This window comes from Anomaloglossus baeobatrachus, unplaced genomic scaffold (assembly GCF_048569485.1).
Source record: "Anomaloglossus baeobatrachus isolate aAnoBae1 unplaced genomic scaffold, aAnoBae1.hap1 Scaffold_444, whole genome shotgun sequence".
Classification (NCBI taxonomy): domain Eukaryota; kingdom Metazoa; phylum Chordata; class Amphibia; order Anura; family Aromobatidae; genus Anomaloglossus; species Anomaloglossus baeobatrachus.
In genome coordinates this window covers 192,908-213,770 of record NW_027443777.1, presented here as the reverse complement: position 1 = coordinate 213,770, position 20,863 = coordinate 192,908, and the positions used below count along the sequence as shown (strand labels likewise).

General features: G+C 57.1%; 1 protein-coding gene across 1 annotated transcript in view; it reads left to right on the top strand.

Annotated features, from left to right (window-relative positions):
- The window catches only part of LOC142279928 (1-phosphatidylinositol 4,5-bisphosphate phosphodiesterase zeta-1-like), a 60,616-nt gene extending 40,779 nt beyond the window's left edge, over positions 1-19,837 (top strand). Inside the window, exon 6 of the mRNA XM_075332713.1 lies at positions 19,711-19,837. Within this exon, the coding sequence (XP_075188828.1) occupies positions 19,711-19,832 (122 nt within the window). The 3' untranslated portion in view covers positions 19,833-19,837. The remainder of the gene's footprint in view (positions 1-19,710) is intronic.
- The last annotated feature ends 1,026 nt before the right edge of the window (positions 19,838-20,863 follow it).

The following is a 20,863-nucleotide window of genomic DNA, read 5'->3' as shown; positions in this document are numbered from 1 at the left end:
ACTTCTTTGTGACTGACTCTGCCGCGGTGACTCGCACACTTCTCTGTGACTGACTCTGCCCCGGTGACTCGCACACTTCTCTGTGACTGACTCTGCACCGGTGACTCGCACACTTCTCTGTGACTGACTCTGCACCGGTGACTCGCACTCTTCTCTGTGACTGACTCTGCACCGGTGACTCGCACTCTTCTCTGTGACTGACTCTGCCCTGGTGACTCGCACTTTTCTCTGTGACTGACTCTGCCCCGGTGACTCGCACACTTCTCTGTGACTGACTCTGCACCGGTGACTCGCACACTTCTCTGTGACTGACTCTGCACCGGTGACTCGCACACTTCTCTGTGACTGACTCTGCACCGGTGACTCGCACACTTCTCTGTCACTGACTCTCCACCGGTGACTCGCACACTTCTCTGTGACTGACTCTGCACCGGTGACTCGCACACTTCTCTGTGACTGACTCTGCACCGGTGACTCGCACACTTCTCTGTGACTGACTCTGCACCGGTGACTCGCACACTTCTCTGTGACTGACTCTGCCCCGTTGACTCGCACTCTTCTCTGTGACTGACTCTGCCCCGTTGACTCGCACTCTTCTCTGTGACTGACTCTGCCCCGGTGACTCGCACACTTCTCTGTGACTTACTCTGCACCGGTGACTCGCACACTTCTCTGTGACTGACTCTGCATCGGTGACTCGCACACTTCTCTGTGACTGACTCTGCACCGGTGACTCGCACACTTCTCTGTGACTGACTCCGCCCCGGTGACTCGCACACTTCTCTGTGACTGACTCTGCACCGGTGACTCGCACACTTCTCTGTGACTGACTCTGCACCGGTGACTCGCACATTTCTCTGTGACTGACTCTGCCCCGGTGACTCGCACACTTCCCCGTGACTGACTCTGCACCGGTGACTCGCACACTTCTCTGTGACTGACTCTGCAGCGGTGACTCGCACACTTCTCTGTGACTGACTCTGCACCGGTGACTCGCACACTTCTCTGTGACTGACTCTGCCCCGGTGACTCGCAGTCTTCTCTGTGACTGACTCTGCCCCGGTGACTCGCAGTCTTCTCTGTGACTGACTCTGCCCCGGTGACTCGCACACTTCCCTGTGACTGACTCTGCCCCGGTGACTCGCACACCTCTCTGTGACTGACTCTGCCCCGGTGACTCGAACACTTCTCTGTGACTGACTCTGCCCCGGTGACTCACACACTTCTCTGTGACTGACTCTGCCCCGATGACTCGCACACTTCTCTGTGACTGACTCTGCCCCGGTGACTCGCACACTTCTCTGTGACTGACTCTGCACCGGTGACTCGCACACTTCTCTGTGACTGACTCTGCCCCGGTGACTCGCACGCTTCTCTGTGACTGACTCTGCCCCGGTGACTCGCACACTTCTCTGTGACTGACTCTGCACCGGTGACTCACACAGTTCTCTGTGACTGACTCTGCACCGGTGACTCGCACACTTCTCTGTGACTGACTCTGCAGCGGTGACTCACACACTTCTCTGTGACTGACTCTGCACCGGTGACTCACACAGTTCTCTGTGACTGACTCTGCACCGGTGACTCGCACACTTCCCTGTGACTGACTCTGCACAGGTGACTCGCACACTTCTCTGTGACTGACTCTGCACCGGTGACTCGCACACTTCTCTGTGACTGACTCTGCACCGTTGACTCGCACACTTCTTTGTGACTGACTCTGCAGCGGTGACTCACACACTTCTCTGTGACTGACTCCGCCCCGGTGACTCGCACACTTCTCTGTGACTGACTCTGCCGCGGTGACTCGCACACTTCTCTGTGACTGACTCTGCACCGGTGACTCGCACACTTCTCTGTGACTGACTCTGCAGCGGTGACTCGCACACTTCTCTGTGACTGACTCTGCCCCGGTGACTCGCACACTTGTCTGTGACTGACTCTGCACCGGTGACTCGCACACTTCTCTGTGACTGACTCTGCCCCGGTGACTCGCACACTTCTCTGTGACTGACTCTGCCCCGGTGACTCGCACACTTCTCTGTGACTGACTCTGCACCGGTGACTCGCACACTTCTCTGTGACTGACTCTGCACCGGTGACTCGCACACTTCTCTGTGACTGACTCTGCCCCGGTGACTCGCACACTTCTCTGTGACTGACTCTGCCCCGGTGACTCGCACACTTCTCTGTGACTGATTCTGCACCGGTGACTCGCACACTTCCCTGTGACTGACTCTGCCCCGCTGACTCGCACACTTCTCTGTGACTGACTCTGCCCCGGTGACTCGCACACTTCTCTGTGACTGACTCTGCACCGGTGACTCGCACACTTCTCTGTGACTGACTCTGCAGCGGTGACTCGCACACTTCTCTGTGACTGACTCTGCACCGGTGACTCGCACACTTCTCTGTGACTGACTCTGCACCGGTGACTCGCACACTTCTCTGTGACTGACTCTGCAGCGGTGACTCGCACACTTCCCTGTGACTGACTCTGCCCCGGTGACTCGCACACTTCTCTGTGACTGACTCTGCACCGGTGACTCGCACACTTCTCTGTGACTGACTTCGCCCCGGTGACTCGCACACTCTTATGACTGACTCTGCCCCGGTGACTCGCACACTCTTATGACTGACTCTGCCCCGGTGACTCGCACTCTTCTCTGTGACTGACTCTGCACCGGTGACTCGCACACTCTTATGACTGACTCTGCCCCGGTGACTCGCACTCTTCTCTGTGACTGACTCTGCACCGGTGACTCGCACACTTCTCTGTGATTGACTCTGCATCGGTGACTCGCACACTTCTCTGTGACTGACTCTGCACCGGTGACTCGCACACTTCTCTGATTGACTCTGCACCGGTGACTCGCACACTCTTATGACTGACTCTGCCCCGATGACTCGCACTCTTCTCTGTGACTGACTCTGCACCGGTGACTCGCACACTTCTTTGTGACTGACTCTGCACCGGTGACTCGCACTCTTCTCTGTGACTGACTCTGCACCGGTGACTCGCACACTTCTCTGTGACTGACTCTGCAGCGGTGACTCGCACACTTCTCTGTGACTGACTCCGCCCCGGTGACTCGCACACTTCTCTCTGACTGACTCTGCACCGGTGACTCGCACTCTTCTCTGTGACTGACTCTGCCCTGGTGACTCGCACTCTTCTCTGTGACTGACTCTGCACCGGTGACTCGCACACTTCTCTCTGACTGACTCTGCACCGGTGACTCGCACTCTTCTCTGTGACTGACTCTGCCCCGGTGACTCGCACTCTTCTCTGTGACTGACTCTGCCCCGGTGACTCGCACTCTTCTCTGTGACTGACTCTGCACCGGTGACTCGCACACTTCTCTGTGACTTACTCTGCACCGGTGACTCGCACACTTCTCTGTGACTGACTCCGCCCCGGTGACTCGCACACTTCTCTGTGACTGACTCTGCACCGGTGACTCGCACACTTCTCTGTGACTGACTCTGCACCGGTGACTCGCACACTTCTCTGTGACTGACTCTGCAGCGGTGACTCGCACACTTCTCTGTGACTGACTCCGCCCCGGTGACTCGCACACTTCTCTCTGACTGACTCTGCACCGGTGACTCGCACTCTTCTCTGTGACTGACTCTGCCCTGGTGACTCGCACTCTTCTCTGTGACTGACTCTGCACCGGTGACTCGCACTCTTCTCTGTGACTGACTCTGCCCTGGTGACTCGCACTCTTCTCTGTGACTGACTCTGCACCGGTGACTCGCACACTTCTCTGTGACTTACTCTGCACCGGTGACTCGCACACTTCTCTGTGACTGACTCCGCCCCGGTGACTCGCACACTTCTCTGTGACTGACTCTGCACCGGTGACTCGCACACTTCTCTGTGACTGACTCTGCACCGGTGACTCGCACACTTCTCTGTGACTGACTCTGCACCGGTGACTCGCACACTTCTCTGTGACTGACTCTGCCCCGGTGACTCGCACACTTCTCTGTGACTGACTCTGCACCGGTGACTCGCACACTTCTCTGTGACTGACTCTGCCCCGGTGACTCGCACACTTCTCTGTGACTGACTCTGCAGCGGTGACTCGCACACTTCTCTGTGACTGACTCTGCACCGGTGACTCGCACACTTCTCTCTGACTGACTCTGCACCGGTGACTCGCACACTTCCCTGTGACTGACTCTGCCCCGGTGACTCGCACACTTCTCTGTGACTGACTCTGCCCCGGTGACTCGCACACTTCTCTGTGACTGACTCTGCCCCGGTGACTCGCACACTTCTCTGTGACTGACTCTGCCCCGGTGACTCGCACACTTCTCTGTGACTGACTCTGCCCCGGTGACTCGCACACTTCTCTGTGACTGACTCTGCACCGGTGACTCGCACATTTCTCTGTGACTGACTCTGCACCGGTGACTCGCACACTTCTCTGTGACTGACTCTGCACCGGTGACTCGCACTCTTCTCTGTGACTGACTCTGCCGCGGTGACTCGCACACTTCTCTGTGACTGACTCTGCACCGGTGACTCGCACACTTCTCTGTGACTGACTCTGCACCGGTGACTCGCACATTTCTCTGTGACTGACTCTGCACCGGTGACTCGCACACTTCTCTGTGACTGACTCTGCCCCGGTGACTCGCACACTTCTCTGTGACTGACTCTGCACTGGTGACTCGCACACTTCTCTGTGACTGACTCTGCACCGGTGACTCGCACACTTCTCTGTGACTGACTCTGCAGCGGTGACTCGCACACTTCTCTGTGACTGACTCTGCCCCGGTGACTCGCACACTTCTCTGTGACTGACTCTGCACTGGTGACTCGCACTCGTCTCTGTGACTGACTCTGCCCCGGTGACTCGCACACTTCTCTGTGACTGACTCTGCAGCGGTGACTCGCACACTTCCCTGTGACTGACTCTGCACCAGTGACTCGCACACTTCTCTGTGACTGACTCTGCCGCGGTGACTCGCACACTTCTCTGTGACTGACTTTGCCCCGGTGACTCGCACTCTTCTCTGTGACTGACTCTGCACCGGTGACTCGCACACTTCTCTGTGACTGACTCTGCCGCGGTGACTCGCACACTTCTCTGTGACTGACTCTGCCCCGGTGACTCGCACACTTCTCTGTGACTGACTCTGCACCGGTGACTCGCACACTTCTCTGTGACTGACTCTGCACCGGTGACTCGCACACTTCTCTGTGACTGACTCTGCACCGGTGACTCGCACACTTCTCTGTGACTGACTCTGCCCCGGTGACTCGCACACTTCTCTGTGACTGACTCTGCCCCGGTGACTCGCACACTTCTCTGTGACTGACTCTGCACCGGTGACTCGCACTCTTCTCTGTGACTGACTCTGCCCCGGTGACTCGCACACTCTTATGACTGACTCTGCCGCGGTGACTCGCACTCTTCTCTGTGACTGACTCTGCCGCGGTGACTCGCACTCTTCTCTGTGACTGACTCTGCCCCGGTGACTCGCACTATTCTCTGTGACTTACTCTGCACCGGTGACTCGCACTCTTCTCTGTGACTGACTCTGCACCGGTGACTCGCACTCTTCTCTGTGACTGACTCTGCACCGGTGACTCGCACACTTCTCTGTGACTGACTCTGCCCCGGTGACTCGCACTCTTCTCTGTGACTGACTCTGCACCGGTGACTCGCACACTTCTCTGTGACTGACTCTGCATCGGTGACTCGCACACTTCTCTGTGACTGACTCTGCACCGGTGACTCGCACTCTTCTCTGTGACTGACTCTGCACCGGTGACTCGCACACTTCTCTGTGACTGACTCTGCACCGGTGACTCGCACTCTTCTCTGTGACTGACTCTGCCCCGGTGACTCACACACTTCTCTGTGACTGACTCTGCACCGGTGACTCGCACACTTCTCTGTGACTGACTCTGCACCGGTGACTCGCACACTTCTCTGTGACTGACTCTGCCCCGGTGACTCGCACACTTCTCTGTGACTGACTCTGCACCGGCCGTGACTCGCACACTTCTCTGTGACTGACTCTTCACCGGTGACTCGCACACTTCTCTGTGACTGACTCTGCCCCGGTGACTCGCAAACTTCTCTGTGACTGACTCTTCACCGGTGATTCGCACACTTCTCTGTGACTGACTCTGCATCGGTGACTCGCACACTTCTCTGTGACTGACTCTGCCCCGGTGACTCGCACACTTCTCTGTGACTGACTCTGCACCGGTGACTCGCACACTTCCCTGTGACTGACTCTGCCCCGGTGACTCGCACACTTCTCTGTGACTGACTCTGCACCGGTGACTCGCACACTTCTCTGTGACTGACTCTGCCCCGGTGACTCGCAGTCTTCTCTGTGACTGACTCTGCCCCGGTGACTCGCACACTTCCCTGTGACTGACTCTGCCCCGGTGACTCGCACACTTCTCTGTGACTGACTCTGCACCGGTGACTCGCACACTTCCCTGTGACTGACTCTGCCCCGGTGACTCGCACACTTCTCTGTGACTGACTCTGCCCTGGTGACTCGCACACTTCTCTGTGACTGACTCTGCCCCGGTGACTCGCACACTTCCCTGTGACTGACTCTGCACCGGTGACTCGCACACTTCTCTGTGACTGACTTTGCAGCGGTGACTCGCACTCTTCTCTGTGACTGACTCTGCACCGGTGACTCGCACACTTCTCTGTGACTGACTTTGCAGCGGTGACTCGCACACTTCTCTGTGATTGACTCTGCATCGGTGACTCGCACACTTCTCTGTGACTGACTCTGCACCAGTGACTCCCACACTTCTCTGTGACTGACTCTGCCCCGGTGACTCGCACACTTCTCTGATTGACTCTGCACCGGTGACTCGCACACTCTTATGACTGACTCTGCCCCGATGACTCGCACTCTTCTCTGTGACTGACTCTGCACCGGTGACTCGCACACTTCTTTGTGACTGACTCTGCACCGGTGACTCGCACTCTTCTCTGTGACTGACTCTGCAACGGTGACTCGCACACTTCTCTCTGACTGACTCTGCACCGGTGACTCGCACTCTTCTCTGTGACTGACTCTGCCCTGGTGACTCGCACTCTTCTCTGTGACTGACTCTGCACCGGTGACTCGCACACTTCTCTGTGACTTACTCTGCACCGGTGACTCGCACACTTCTTTGTGACTGACTCTGCCCCGGTGACTCGCACACTTCTCTGTGACTGACTCTGCACCGGTGACTCGCACACTTCTCTGTGACTGACTCTGCACCGGTGACTCGCACACTTCTCTGTGACTGACTCTGCACCGGTGACTCGCACACTTCACTGTGACTGACTCTGCACCGGTGACTCGCACACTTCTCTGTGACTGACTTCGCCCCGGTGACTCGCACACTCTTATGACTGACTCTGCCCCGGTGACTCGCACTCTTCTCTGTGACTGACTCTGCACCGGTGACTCGCACACTCTTATGACTGACTCTGCCCCGGTGACTCGCACTCTTCTCTGTGACTGACTCTGCACCGGTGACTCGCACACTTCTCTGTGACTGACTCTGCATCGGTGACTCGCACACTTCTCTGTGATTGACTCTGCATCGGTGACTCGCACACTTCTCTGTGACTGACTCTGCCCCGGTGACTCGCACACTTCTCTGTGACTGACTCTGTACCGGTGACTCGCACACTTCTTTGTGACTGACTCTGCCCCGGTGACTCGCACACTTCTCTGTGACTGACTCTGCACCGGTGACTCGCACACTTCTCTGTGACTGACTCTGTACCGGTGACTCGCACACTTCTTTGTGACTGACTCTGCCCCGGTGACTCGCACACTTCTCTGTGACTGACTCTGCCCCGGTGACTCACACACTTCTCTGTGACTGACTCTGCCCCGGTGACTCGCACACTTCCCTGTGACTGACTCTGCCCCGGTGACTCGCACACTTCTCTGTGACCGACTCTGCCCCGGTGACTCGCACACTTCTCTGTGACTGACTCTGCCCCGGTGACTCGCACACTTCTCTGTGACTGACTCTGCCCCGGTGACTCGCACACTTCTCTGTGACTGACTCTGCACCGGTGACTCGCACTCTTCTCTGTGACTGACTCTGCACCGGTGACTCGCACTCTTCTCGTGACTGACTCTGCACCGGTGACTCGCACACTTCTCTGTGACTGACTCTGCCCCGTTGACTCACACACTTCTCTGTGACTGACTCTGCACCGGTGACTCACACACTTCTCTGTGACTGACTCTGCACCGGTGACTCGCACACTTCTCTGTGACTGACTCTGCCCCGGTGACTCGCACACTTCTCTGTGACTGACACTGCCCCGGTGACTCGCACTCTTCTCTTTGACTGACTCTGCACCGGTGACTCGCACACTTCTTTGTGACTGACTCTGCACCGGTGCCTCGCACACTTCTCTGTGACTGACTCTGCAGCGGTGACTCGCACACTTCTCTGTGACTGACTCTGCCCCGGTGACTCGCACTCTTCTCTTTGACTGACTCTGCCCCGGTTACTCGCACACTTCTCTGTGACTGACTCTGCCCCGGTGCCTCGCACACTTCTCTGTGACTGACTCTGCAGCGGTGACTCGCACACTTCTCTGTGACTGACTCTGCCCCGGTGACTCGCACTCTTCTCTTTGACTGACTCTGCCCCGGTTACTCGCACACTTCTCTGTGACTGACTCTGCCCCGGTGACTCGCACACTTCTCTGTGACTGACTCTGTACCGGTGACTCGCACACTTCTTTGTGACTGACTCTGCCCCGGTGACTCGCACACTTCTCTGTGACTGACTCTGCACCGGTGACTCGCACACTTCTTTGTGACTGACTCTGCCGCGGTGACTCGCACACTTCTCTGTGACTGACTCTGCCCCGGTGACTTGCACACTTCTCTGTGACTGACTCTGCACCGGTGACTCGCACACTTCTCTGTGACTGACTCTGCACCGGTGACTCGCACTCTTCTCTGTGACTGACTCTGCACCGGTGACTCGCACACTTCTCTCTGACTGACTCTGCACCGGTGACTCGCACTCTTCTCTGTGACTGACTCTGCCCTGGTGACTCGCACTTTTCTCTGTGACTGACTCTGCACCGGTGACTCGCACACTTCTCTGTGACTGACTCTGCACCGGTGACTCGCACACTTCTCTGTGACTGACTCTGCACCGGTGACTCGCACACTTCTCTGTCACTGACTCTCCACCGGTGACTCGCACACTTCTCTGTGACTGACTCTGCACCGGTGACTCGCACACTTCTCTGTGACTGACTCTGCACCGGTGACTCGCACACTTCTCTGTGACTGACTCTGCACCGGTGACTCGCACACTTCTCTGTGACTGACTCTGCCCCGTTGACTCGCACTCTTCTCTGTGACTGACTCTGCCCCGGTGACTCGCACACTTCTCTGTGACTTACTCTGCACCGGTGACTCGCACACTTCTCTGTGACTGACTCTGCATCGGTGACTCGCACACTTCTCTGTGACTGACTCTGCACCGGTGACTCGCACACTTCTCTGTGACTGACTCCGCCCCGGTGACTCGCACACTTCTCTGTGACTGACTCTGCACCGGTGACTCGCACACTTCTCTGTGACTGACTCTGCACCGGTGACTCGCACATTTCTCTGTGACTGACTCTGCCCCGGTGACTCGCACACTTCCCCGTGACTGACTCTGCACCGGTGACTCGCACACTTCTCTGTGACTGACTCTGCCCCGGTGACTCGCACACCTCTCTGTGACTGACTCTGCCCCGGTGACTCGCACACTTCTCTGTGACTGACTCTGCCCCGGTGACTCACACACTTCTCTGTGACTGACTCTGCCCCGATGACTCGCACACTTCTCTGTGACTGACTCTGCCCCGGTGACTCGCACACTTCTCTGTGACTGACTCTGCACCGGTGACTCGCACACTTCTTTGTGACTGACTCTGCCCCGGTGACTCGCACACTTCTCTGTGACTGACTCTGCCCCGTTGACTCGCACTCTTCTCTGTGACTGACTCTGCACCGGTGACTCGCACACTTCTCTGTGACTGACTCTGCCCCGGTGACTCGCACACTTCTCTGTGACTGACTCTGCCCCGGTGACTCGCACTCTTCTCTTTGACTGACTCTGCACCGGTGACTCGCACACTTCTTTGTGACTGACTCTGCACCGGTGACTCGCACACTTCCCTGTGACTGACTCTGACGCAGTGACTCGCACACTTCTCTGTGACTGACTCTGCCCCGGTTGACTCGCACTCTTCTCTTTGACTGACTCTGCACCGGTGACTCGCACACTTCTTTGTGACTGACTCTGCACCGGTGACTCGCACACTTCTCTGTGACTGACTCTGCCCCGGTGACTCGCACACTTCTCTGTGACTGACTCTGCCCCGGTGACTCGCACACTTCTCTGTGACTGACTCTGCCCCAGTTGACTCGCACTCTTCTCTTTGACTGACTCTGCACCGGTGACTCGCACACTTCTTTGTGACTGACTCTGCCGCGGTGACTCGCACTCTTCTCTGTGACTGACTCTGCACCGGTGACTCGCACTCTTCTCTGTGACTGACTCTGCACCGGTGACTCGCACACTTCTTTGTGACTGACTTTGCACCGGTGACTCGCACACTTCCCTGTGACTGACTCTGACGCGGTGACTCGCACACTTCTCTGTGACTGACTCTGCACCGGTGACTCGCACACTTCTCTCTGACTGACTCTGCACCGGTGACTCGCACACTTCTCTGTGACTGACTCTGCACCGGTGACTCGCACTCTTCTCTGTGACTGACTCTGCCGCGGTGACTCGCACTCTTCTCTGTGACTGACTCTGCACCGGTGCCTCACATACTTCTCTGTGACTGACTCTGCAGTGGTGACTCGCACACTTCTCTGTGACTGACTCTGCCCCGGTGACTCGCACTCTTCTCTTTGACTGACTCTGCCCCGTTGACTCGCACACTTCTCTGTGACTGACTCTGTCCCGGTGACTCGCACACTTCTCTGTGACTGACTCTGTACCGGTGACTCGCACACTTCTTTGTGACTGACTCTGCACCGGTGCCTCGCACACTTCTCTGTGACTGACTCTGCAGCGGTGACTCGCACACTTCTCTGTGACTGACTCTGCCCCGGTGACTCGCACTCTTCTCTTTGACTGACTCTGCCCCGGTTACTCGCACACTTCTCTGTGACTGACTCTGCCCCGGTGACTCGCACACTTCTCTGTGACTGACTCTGTACCGGTGACTCGCACACTTCTTTGTGACTGACTCTGCCCCGGTGACTCGCACACTTCTCTCTGACTGACTCTGCCCCGGTGACTCGCACACTTCTCTGTGACTGACTCTGCACCGGTGACTCGCACACTTCTCTGTGACTGACTCTGCACCGGTGACTCGCACTCTTCTCTGTGACTGACTCTGCACCGGTGACTCGAACACTTCTCTCTGACTGACTCTGCACCGGTGACTCGCACTCTTCTCTGTGACTGACTCTGCCCTGGTGACTCGCACTTTTCTCTGTGACTGACTCTGCACCGGTGACTCGCACACTTCTCTGTGACTGACTCTGCACCGGTGACTCGCACACTTCTCTGTGACTGACTCTGCCCCGTTTACTCGCACTCTTCTCTGTGACTGACTCTGCCCCGGTGACTCGCACACTTCTCTGTGACTGACTCTGCACCGGTGACTCGCACACTTCTCTGTGACTGACTCTGCACCGGTGACTCGCACACTTCTCTGTCACTGACTCTCCACCGGTGACTCGCACACTTCTCTGTGACTGACTCTGCACCGGTGACTCGCACACTTCTCTGTGACTGACTCTGCACCGGTGACTCGCACACTTCTCTGTGACTGACTCTGCAGCGGTGACTCGCACACTTCTCTGTGACTGACTCTGCCCCGTTGACTCGCACTCTTCTCTGTGACTGACTCTGCCCCGGTGACTCGCACACTTCTCTGTGACTTACTCTGCACCGGTGACTCGCACACTTCTCTGTGACTTACTCTGCACCGGTGACTCGCACACTTCTCTGTGACTGACTCTGCACCGGTGACTCGCACACTTCTCTGTGACTGACTCTGCCCCGGTGACTCGCACACTTCTCTGTGACTTACTCTGCACCGGTGACTCGCACACTTCTCTGTGACTGACTCTGCACCGGTGACTCGCACACTTCTCTGTGACTGACTCTGCCCCGGTGACTCGCACACTTCTCTGTGACTGACTCTGCACCGGTGACTCGCACACTTCTCTGTGACTGACTCTGCCCCGGTGACTCGCACACTTCTCTGTGACTGACTCTGCCCTGGTGACTCGCACACTTCTCTGTGACTGACTCTGCACCGGTGACTCGCACACTTCTCTGTGACTGACTCCGCCCCGGTGACTCGCACACTTCTCTGTGACTGACTCTGCACCGGTGACTCGCACACTTCTCTGTGACTGACTCTGCACCGGTGACTCGCACATTTCTCTGTGACTGACTCTGCCCCGGTGACTCGCACACTTCCCCGTGACTGACTCTGCACCGGTGACTCGCACACTTCTCTGTGACTGACTCTGCCCCGGTGACTCGCACACCTCTCTGTGACTGACTCTGCCCCGGTGACTCGCACACTTCTCTGTGACTGACTCTGCCCCGGTGACTCGCACACTTCTCTGTGACTGACTCTGCCCCGGTGACTCGCACACTTCTCTGTGACTGACTCTGCCCCGGTGACTCGCACACTTCTCTGTGACTGACTCTGCACCGGTGACTCGCACACTTCTTTGTGACTGACTCTGCCCCGGTGACTCGCACACTTCTCTGTGACTGACTCTGCCCCGGTGACTCGCACACTTCTCTGTGACTGACTCTGCCCCGTTGACTCGCACTCTTCTCTGTGACTGACTCTGCACCGGTGACTCGCACACTTCTCTGTGACTGACTCTGCCCCGGTGACTCGCACACTTCTCTGTGACTGACTCTGCCCCGGTGACTCGCACTCTTCTCTTTGACTGACTCTGCACCGGTGACTCGCACACTTCTTTGTGACTGACTCTGCACCGGTGACTCGCACACTTCCCTGTGACTGACTCTGACGCAGTGACTCGCACACTTCTCTGTGACTGACTCTGCCCCGGTTGACTCGCACTCTTCTCTTTGACTGACTCTGCACCGGTGACTCGCACACTTCTTTGTGACTGACTCTGCACCGGTGACTCGCACACTTCTCTGTGACTGACTCTGCCCCGGTGACTCGCACACTTCTCTGTGACTGACTCTGCCCCGGTGACTCGCACACTTCTCTGTGACTGACTCTGCCCCGGTTGACTCGCACTCTTCTCTTTGACTGACTCTGCACCGGTGACTCGCACACTTCTTTGTGACTGACTCTGCCGCGGTGACTCGCACTCTTCTCTGTGACTGACTCTGCACCGGTGACTCGCACTCTTCTCTGTGACTGACTCTGCACCGGTGACTCGCACACTTCTTTGTGACTGACTTTGCACTGGTGACTCGCACACTTCCCTGTGACTGACTCTGACGCGGTGACTCGCACACTTCTCTGTGACTGACTCTGCACCGGTGACTCGCACACTTCTCTCTGACTGACTCTGCACCGGTGACTCGCACACTTCTCTGTGACTGACTCTGCACCGGTGACTCGCACACTTCTCTCTGACTGACTCTGCACCGGTGACTCGCACTCTTCTCTGTGACTGACTCTGCAGTGGTGACTCGCACACTTCTCTGTGACTGACTCTGCCCCGTTGACTCGCACACTTCTCTGTGACTGACTCTGCCCCGGTGACTCGCACACTTCTCTGTGACTGACTCTGTACCGGTGACTCGCACACTTCTTTGTGACTGACTCTGCCCCGGTGACTCGCACACTTCTTTGTGACTGACTCTGCCCCGGTGACTCCCACACTTCTCTGTGACTGACTCTGCCCCGGTGACTCGCACACTTCTCTGTGACTGACTCTGCAGCGGTGACTCGCACACTTCTCTGTGACTGACTCTGCACCGTTGACTCGCACACTTCTCTGTGACTGACTCTGCCCCGGTGACTCGCACACTTCTTTGTGACTGACTTTGCACCGGTGACTCGCACACTTCCCTGTGACTGACTCTGACGCGGTGACTCGCACACTTCTCTGTGACTGACTCTGCCCCGGTGACTCGCACACTTCTCTGTGACTGACTCTGCCGCAGTGACTCGCACTCTTCTCTGTGACTGACTCTGCACCGGTGACTCGCACACTTCTCTGTGACTGACTCTGCCCCGGTGACTCGCACACTTCTCTGTGACTGACTCTGCACCGGTGACTCGCACTCTTCTCTGTGACTGACTCTGCACCGGTGACTCGCACACTTCTCTGTGACTGACTCTGCAGCGGTGACTCACACACTTCTCTGTGACTTACTCTGCACCGGTGACTCGCACACTTCTCTGTGACTGACTCTGCACCGGTGACTCGCACACTTCTCTCTGACTGACTCTGCACCGGTGACTCGCACACTTCTCTGTGACTGACTCTGACGCGGTGACTCGCACTCTTCTCTGTGACTGACTCTGCCGCGGTGACTCGCACTCTTCTCTGTGACTGACTCTGCACCGGTGCCTCGCACACTTCTCTGTGACTGACTCTGCAGTGGTGACTCGCACACTTCTCTGTGACTGACTCTGCCCCGGTGACTCGCACTCGTCTCTTTGACTGACTCTGCCCCGTTGACTCGCACACTTCTCTGTGACTGACTCTGCCCCGGTGACTCGCACACTTCTCTGTGACTGACTCTGTACCGGTGACTCGCACACTTCTTTGTGACTGACTCTTCCCCGGTGACTCGCACACTTCTCTGTGACTGACTCTGCAGCGGTGACTCGCACTCTTCTCTTTGACTGACTCTGCACCGGTGACTCGCACACTTCTCTGTGACTGACTCTGCAGCGGTGACTCGCACACTTCTCTGTGACTGACTCTGCACCGTTGACTCGCACACTTCTCTGTGACTGACTCTGCCCCGGTGACTCGCACACTTCTCTGTGACTGACTCTGCAGCGGTGACTCGCACACTTCTTTGTGACTGACTTTGCACTGGTGACTCGCACACTTCCCTGTGACTGACTCTGCCCCGGTGACTCGCACACTTCTCTGTGACTGACTCTGCACCGGTGACTCGCACACTTCTCTGTGACTGACTCTGCCCCGGTGACTCGCACACTTCTCTGTGACTGACTCTGCCGCGGTGACTCACACACTTCTCTGTGACTGACTCTGCAGCGTTGACTCACACACTTCTCTGTGACTTACTCTGCACCGGTGACTCGCACACTTCTCTGTGACTGACTCTGCCCCGGTGACTCGCACACTTCTCTGTGACTGACTCTGCCCCGGTGACTCGCACACTTCTCCGTGACTGACTCTGCCCCGGTGACTCGCACACTTCTCCGTGACTGACTCTGCCCCGGTGACTCGCACACTTCTCTGTGACTGACTCTGCCGCGGTGACTCACACACTTCTCTGTGACTGACTCTGCCCCGGTGACTCGCACACTTCTCTGTGACTGACTCTGCACCGGTGACTCGCACACTTCTCTGTGACTGACTCTGCCCCGGTGACTCGCACACTTCTCTGTGACTGACTCTGCACCGGTGACTCGCACACTTCTCTGTGACTGACTCTGCACCGGTGACTCGCACACCTCTCTGTGACTGACTCTGCCCCGGTGACTCGCACACTTCTCTGTGACTGACTCTGCCCCGGTGACTCGCACACTTCTCTGTGACTGACTCTGCCCCGTTGACTCGCACTCTTCTCTGTGACTGACTCTGCACCGGTGACTCGCACACTTCTCTGTGACTGACTCTGCCCCGGTGACTCGCACACTTCTCTGTGACTGACTCTGCCCCGGTGACTCGCACACTTCTCTGTGACTGACTCTGCCCCGGTGACTCGCACACTTCTCTGTGACTGACTCTGCCCCGGTGACTCACACACTTCTCCGTGACTGACTCTGCCCCGGTGACTCGCACACTTCTCTGTGACTGACTCTGCCGCGGTGACTCACACACTTCTCTGTGACTGACTCTGCCCCGGTGACTCGCACACTTCTCTGTGACTGACTCTGCACCGGTGACTCGCACACTTCTTTGTGACTGACTCTGCACCGGTGACTCGCACACTTCCCTGTGACTGACTCTGACGCGGTGACTCGGACACTTCTCTGTGACTGACTCTGCCCCTGTTGACTCGCACACTTCTCTGTGACTGACTCTGCACCGGTGACTCGCACACTTCTCTGTGACTGACTCTGCACCGGTGACTCGCACACTTCTTTGTGACTGACTCTGCACCGGTGACTCGCACACTTCTCTGTGACTGACTCTGCACCGGTGACTCGCACACTTCTCTGTGACTGACTCTGCACCGGTGACTCGCACACTTCTCTGTGACTGACTCTGCCCCGGTGACTCGCACACTTCTCTGTGACTGACTCTGCCCCAGTGACTCGCACTCTTCTCTGTGACTGACTCTGCAGCGGTGACTCGCACACTTCTCTGTGACTGACTCTGCCCCGGTGACTCGCACACTTCTCTGTGACTGACTCTGCCCCGGTGACTCGCACTCTTCTCTGTGACTGACTCTGCACCGGTGACTCGCACTCTTCTCTGTGACTGACTCTGCCCCGGTGACTCGCACACTTCTTTGTGACTGACTCTGCACCGGTGACTCGCACACTTCTCTGTGACTGACTCTGCACCGGTGACTCGCACACTTCTCTGTGACTGACTCTGCACCGGTGACTCGCACACTTCTCTGTGACTGACTCTGCCCCGGTGACTCGCACACTTCTCTGTGACTGACTCTGCACCGGTGACTCGCACACTTCTCTGTGACTGACTCTGCACCGGTGACTCGCACACTTCTCTGTGACTGACTCTGCCCCGGTGACTCGCACACTTCTCTGTGACTGACTCTGCACCGGTGACTCGCACACTTCTCTGTGACTGACTCTGCACCGGTGACTCGCACACTTCTCTGTGACTGACTCTGCACCGGTGACTCGCACACTTCCCTGTGACTGACTCTGCCCCGGTGACTCGCACACTTCTTTGTGACTGACTGCAGCAGTGCCTCGCACACTTCTCTGTGACTGACTCTGCCCCGGTGACTCGCACACTTCTCTGTGACTGACTCTGCACCGGTGACTCGCACACTTCTCTGTGACTGACTCTGCCCCGGTGACTCGCACACTTCTCTGTGACTGACTCTGCACCGGTGACTCGCACACTTCTCTGTGACTGACTCTGCACCGGTGACTCGCACACTTCTCTGTGACTGACTCTGCACCGGTGACTCGCACACTTCTCTGTGACTGACTCTGCACCGGTGACTCGCACACTTCTCTGTGACTGACTCTGCACCGGTGACTCTTACACCTCCGTGAGTGATCCTTCACCTTGAGTGAGTATTTTTTTGCGGGTGACCCGGTGTCGGAGGGCGTCACATGCTTCTCCATGGGGTAGCAGCCCCTCATCAGGAGCACTTGGTGCTGGGTCACATGCTTCTCCATGGGGTAGCAGCCCCTCATCAGGAGCACTTGGTGCTGGGTCACATGCTTCTCCTTGGGGTAGCAGCCCCTCATCAGGAGCACTTGGTGCTGGGTCACATGCTTCTCCATGGGGTAGCAGCCCCTCATCAGGAGCACTTGGTGCTGGGTCACATGCTTCTCCTTGGGGTAGCAGCCCCTCATCAGGGCACTTGGTGCTGGGTCACATGCTTCTCCTTGGGGTAGCCGTCTCTGGTGACACCCCTCATCAGGGCACTTGGTGCTGGGTCACATGCTTCTCCTTGGGGTAGCCGTCTCTGGTGACACCCCTCATCAGGAGCACTTGGTGCTGGGTCACATGCTTCTCCTTGGGGTAGCCGTTTCTGGTGACACCCCTCATCAGGAGCACTTGGTGCTGGGTCACATGCTTCTCCTTGGGGTAGCCGTCTCTGGTGACACCCCTCATCAGGAGCACTTGGTGCTGGGTCACATGCTTCTCCTTGGGGTAGCCGTCTCTGGTGACACTTCTCATCAGGAGCACTTGGTGCTGGGTCACATGCTTCTCCTTGGGGTAGCCGTCTCTGGTGACACCCCTCATCAGGAGCACTTGGTGCTGGGTCACATGCTTCTCCTTGGGGTAGCCGTTTCTGGTGACACCCCTCATCAGGAGCACTTGGTGCTGGGTCACATGCTTCTCCTTGGGGTAGCCGTCTCTGGTGACACTTCTCATCAGGGCACTTGGTTCTGGGTCACATGCTTCTCCTTGGGGTAGCCGTCTCTGGTGACACCCCTCATCAGGAGCACTTGGTGCTGGGTCACATGCTTCTCCTTGGGGTAGCCGTTTCTGGTGACACCCCTCATCAGGAGCACTTGGTGCTGGGTCACATGCTTCTCCTTGGGGTAGCCGTCTCTGGTGACACCCCTCATCAGGAGCACTTGGTGCTGGGTCACATGCTTCTCCTTGGGGTAGCCGTCTCTGGTGACACTTCTCATCAGGAGCACTTGGTGCTGGGTCACATGCTTCTCCTTGGGGTAGCCGTCTCTGGTGACACCCCTCATCAGGAGCACTTGGTGCTGGGTCACATGCTTCTTTTTGGGGTAGCCGTCTCTGGTGACACCCCTCATCAGGAGCACTTGGTGCTGGGTCACATGCTTCTCCATGGGGTAGCAGCCCCTCATCAGGAGCACTTGGTGCTGGGTCACATGCTTCTCCTTGGGGTAGCCGTCTCTGGTGACACCCCTCATCAGGAGCACTTGGTGCTGGGTCACATGCTTCTTTTTGGGGTAGCCGTCTCTGGTGACACCCCTCATCAGGAGCACTTGGTGCTGGGTCACATGCTTCTCCTTGGGGTAGCCGTTTCTGGTGACACCCCTCATCAGGAGCACTTGGTGCTGGGTCACATGCTTCTCCTTGGGGTAGCCGTCTCTGGTGACACCCCTCATCAGGAGCACTTGGTGCTGGGTCACATGCTTCTCCTTGGGGTAGCCGTCTCTGGTGACACTTCTCATCAGGAGCACTTGGTGCTGGGTCACATGCTTCTCCTTGGGGTAGCCGTCTCTGGTGACACCCCTCATCAGGAGCACTTGGTGCTGGGTCACATGCTTCTTTTTGGGGTAGCCGTCTCTGGTGACACCCCTCATCAGGAGCACTTGGTGCTGGGTCACATGCTTCTCCATGGGGTAGCAGCCCCTCATCAGGAGCACTTGGTGCTGGGTCACATGCTTCTCCTTGGGGTAGCCGTCTCTGGTGACACCCCTCATCAGGAGCACTTGGTGCTGGGTCACATGCTTCTTTTTGGGGTAGCCGTCTCTGGTGACACCCCTCATCAGGAGCACTTGGTGATGTGGGGTGATGCCGGGTCACATGGCACGGCTTCTGGCCACATCCGTGCAGACTCTTGGTGCGGTGGCGCTAGATTTGGGTAGTATTTTGCGGTAGTGACGCCTCCTGGTGTGAGTAAGAGAGCAGTGTCTACCGCTGCACAGACTCTGATAATGAAGCTGCTGTGGAAATCCACAGATCACGCCAATCTCATATGTAGAAATATCATTACATGTCAGAAGGGAGCGACTCAGAGCCGCCATCACCTGCACTCATTAATACCGCCGGTATCCCGTGATCAGCTCATGTTTCTCTCCTTTATTACAGGATATCGAATCATTCCGCTGCTGAACAAGTACGGCCAAACACTGTCACCCGCCGCCTTATTTGTACATATCTTATCAGTAACCACCTCCCGATATGACGGCACAATAAAACAAGCTATATAGCTTTCCCATCCAGCTGTATGTGCCCTCCTTCTCTGCATGACTGTAATTCCACCAGCACCCCGCTCTCCACCCGGCAGGGACGCCGACACTCTCACTGCCCCGCCGCTCAGCGGCTTCTGCTCTAGTCCCTGCTGCGCCTCTCTGCTGCCAGGTCCTGCACAAACCACGTAGGTCTCCTGGAAGCATTCAGGGTGTGAGCACACTCACTCGCCACCTCTTAAAGGAGCAATGTGTGCACTCTGTGAATGCCTGGAGGACACTAGGTACTTAAGGCACCCTCCCCTATTGAGGGGTGCCTGAGCAACATGAATATTCAGTCTGTCTGCAAATGCCACCCTGGCAGTACCTGCCGTCAAGTCTGTACCAGCCACCCTGCCAGTACCTGCCGTCAAGTCTGTACCAGCCACCCTGCCAGTACCTGCCGTCAAGTCTGTACCAGCCACCCTGCCAGTATCTGCCGTCAAGTCTGTACCAGCCACCCTGCCAGCACCAGGGAAAAGGACTGGAGAATAATAGTGGATCCCAGATTTAACACGAGCCAACAGTGCGGTGCTGGAATGTATCAAGACAAACATTGAATCTAGATCAGGGGTCTCAAACATGCGGCCCGCGGGCTGCATGCGGCCCCTCAGGGTAGTTCGTGCGGCCCCCAGACCCGTGCCCCTGGTCACTATCGCGGCAGGTGCAGGGGCCGCAGCCACTGTCTGCACTTTATGTCAGATGAATGTGTTGCTGGCGCTCCGCTCTCGTGCCGGCAATACAATCATCTCACATAAATCACTGACAGTGACACTGCAGCTGCCGCGATAGTGACCGGGGGCACGGGCCTGGAGGCCGCACGAAGCAGAGATGAGGCAGCGGAGGGGGCGCGGGACAGGTGAGAAGAATGGTGTGTGTGTGTGTGTGTGTGTTGGATGTTAACCCCTTAGCGACCTATGACGTACTGGGTACGTTACGGCTCCCTGGTACTTAAGGACCCATGACATACCTGGTACGTCATGGCGAAATCGCAGCCCCGGTGGCTACGATCG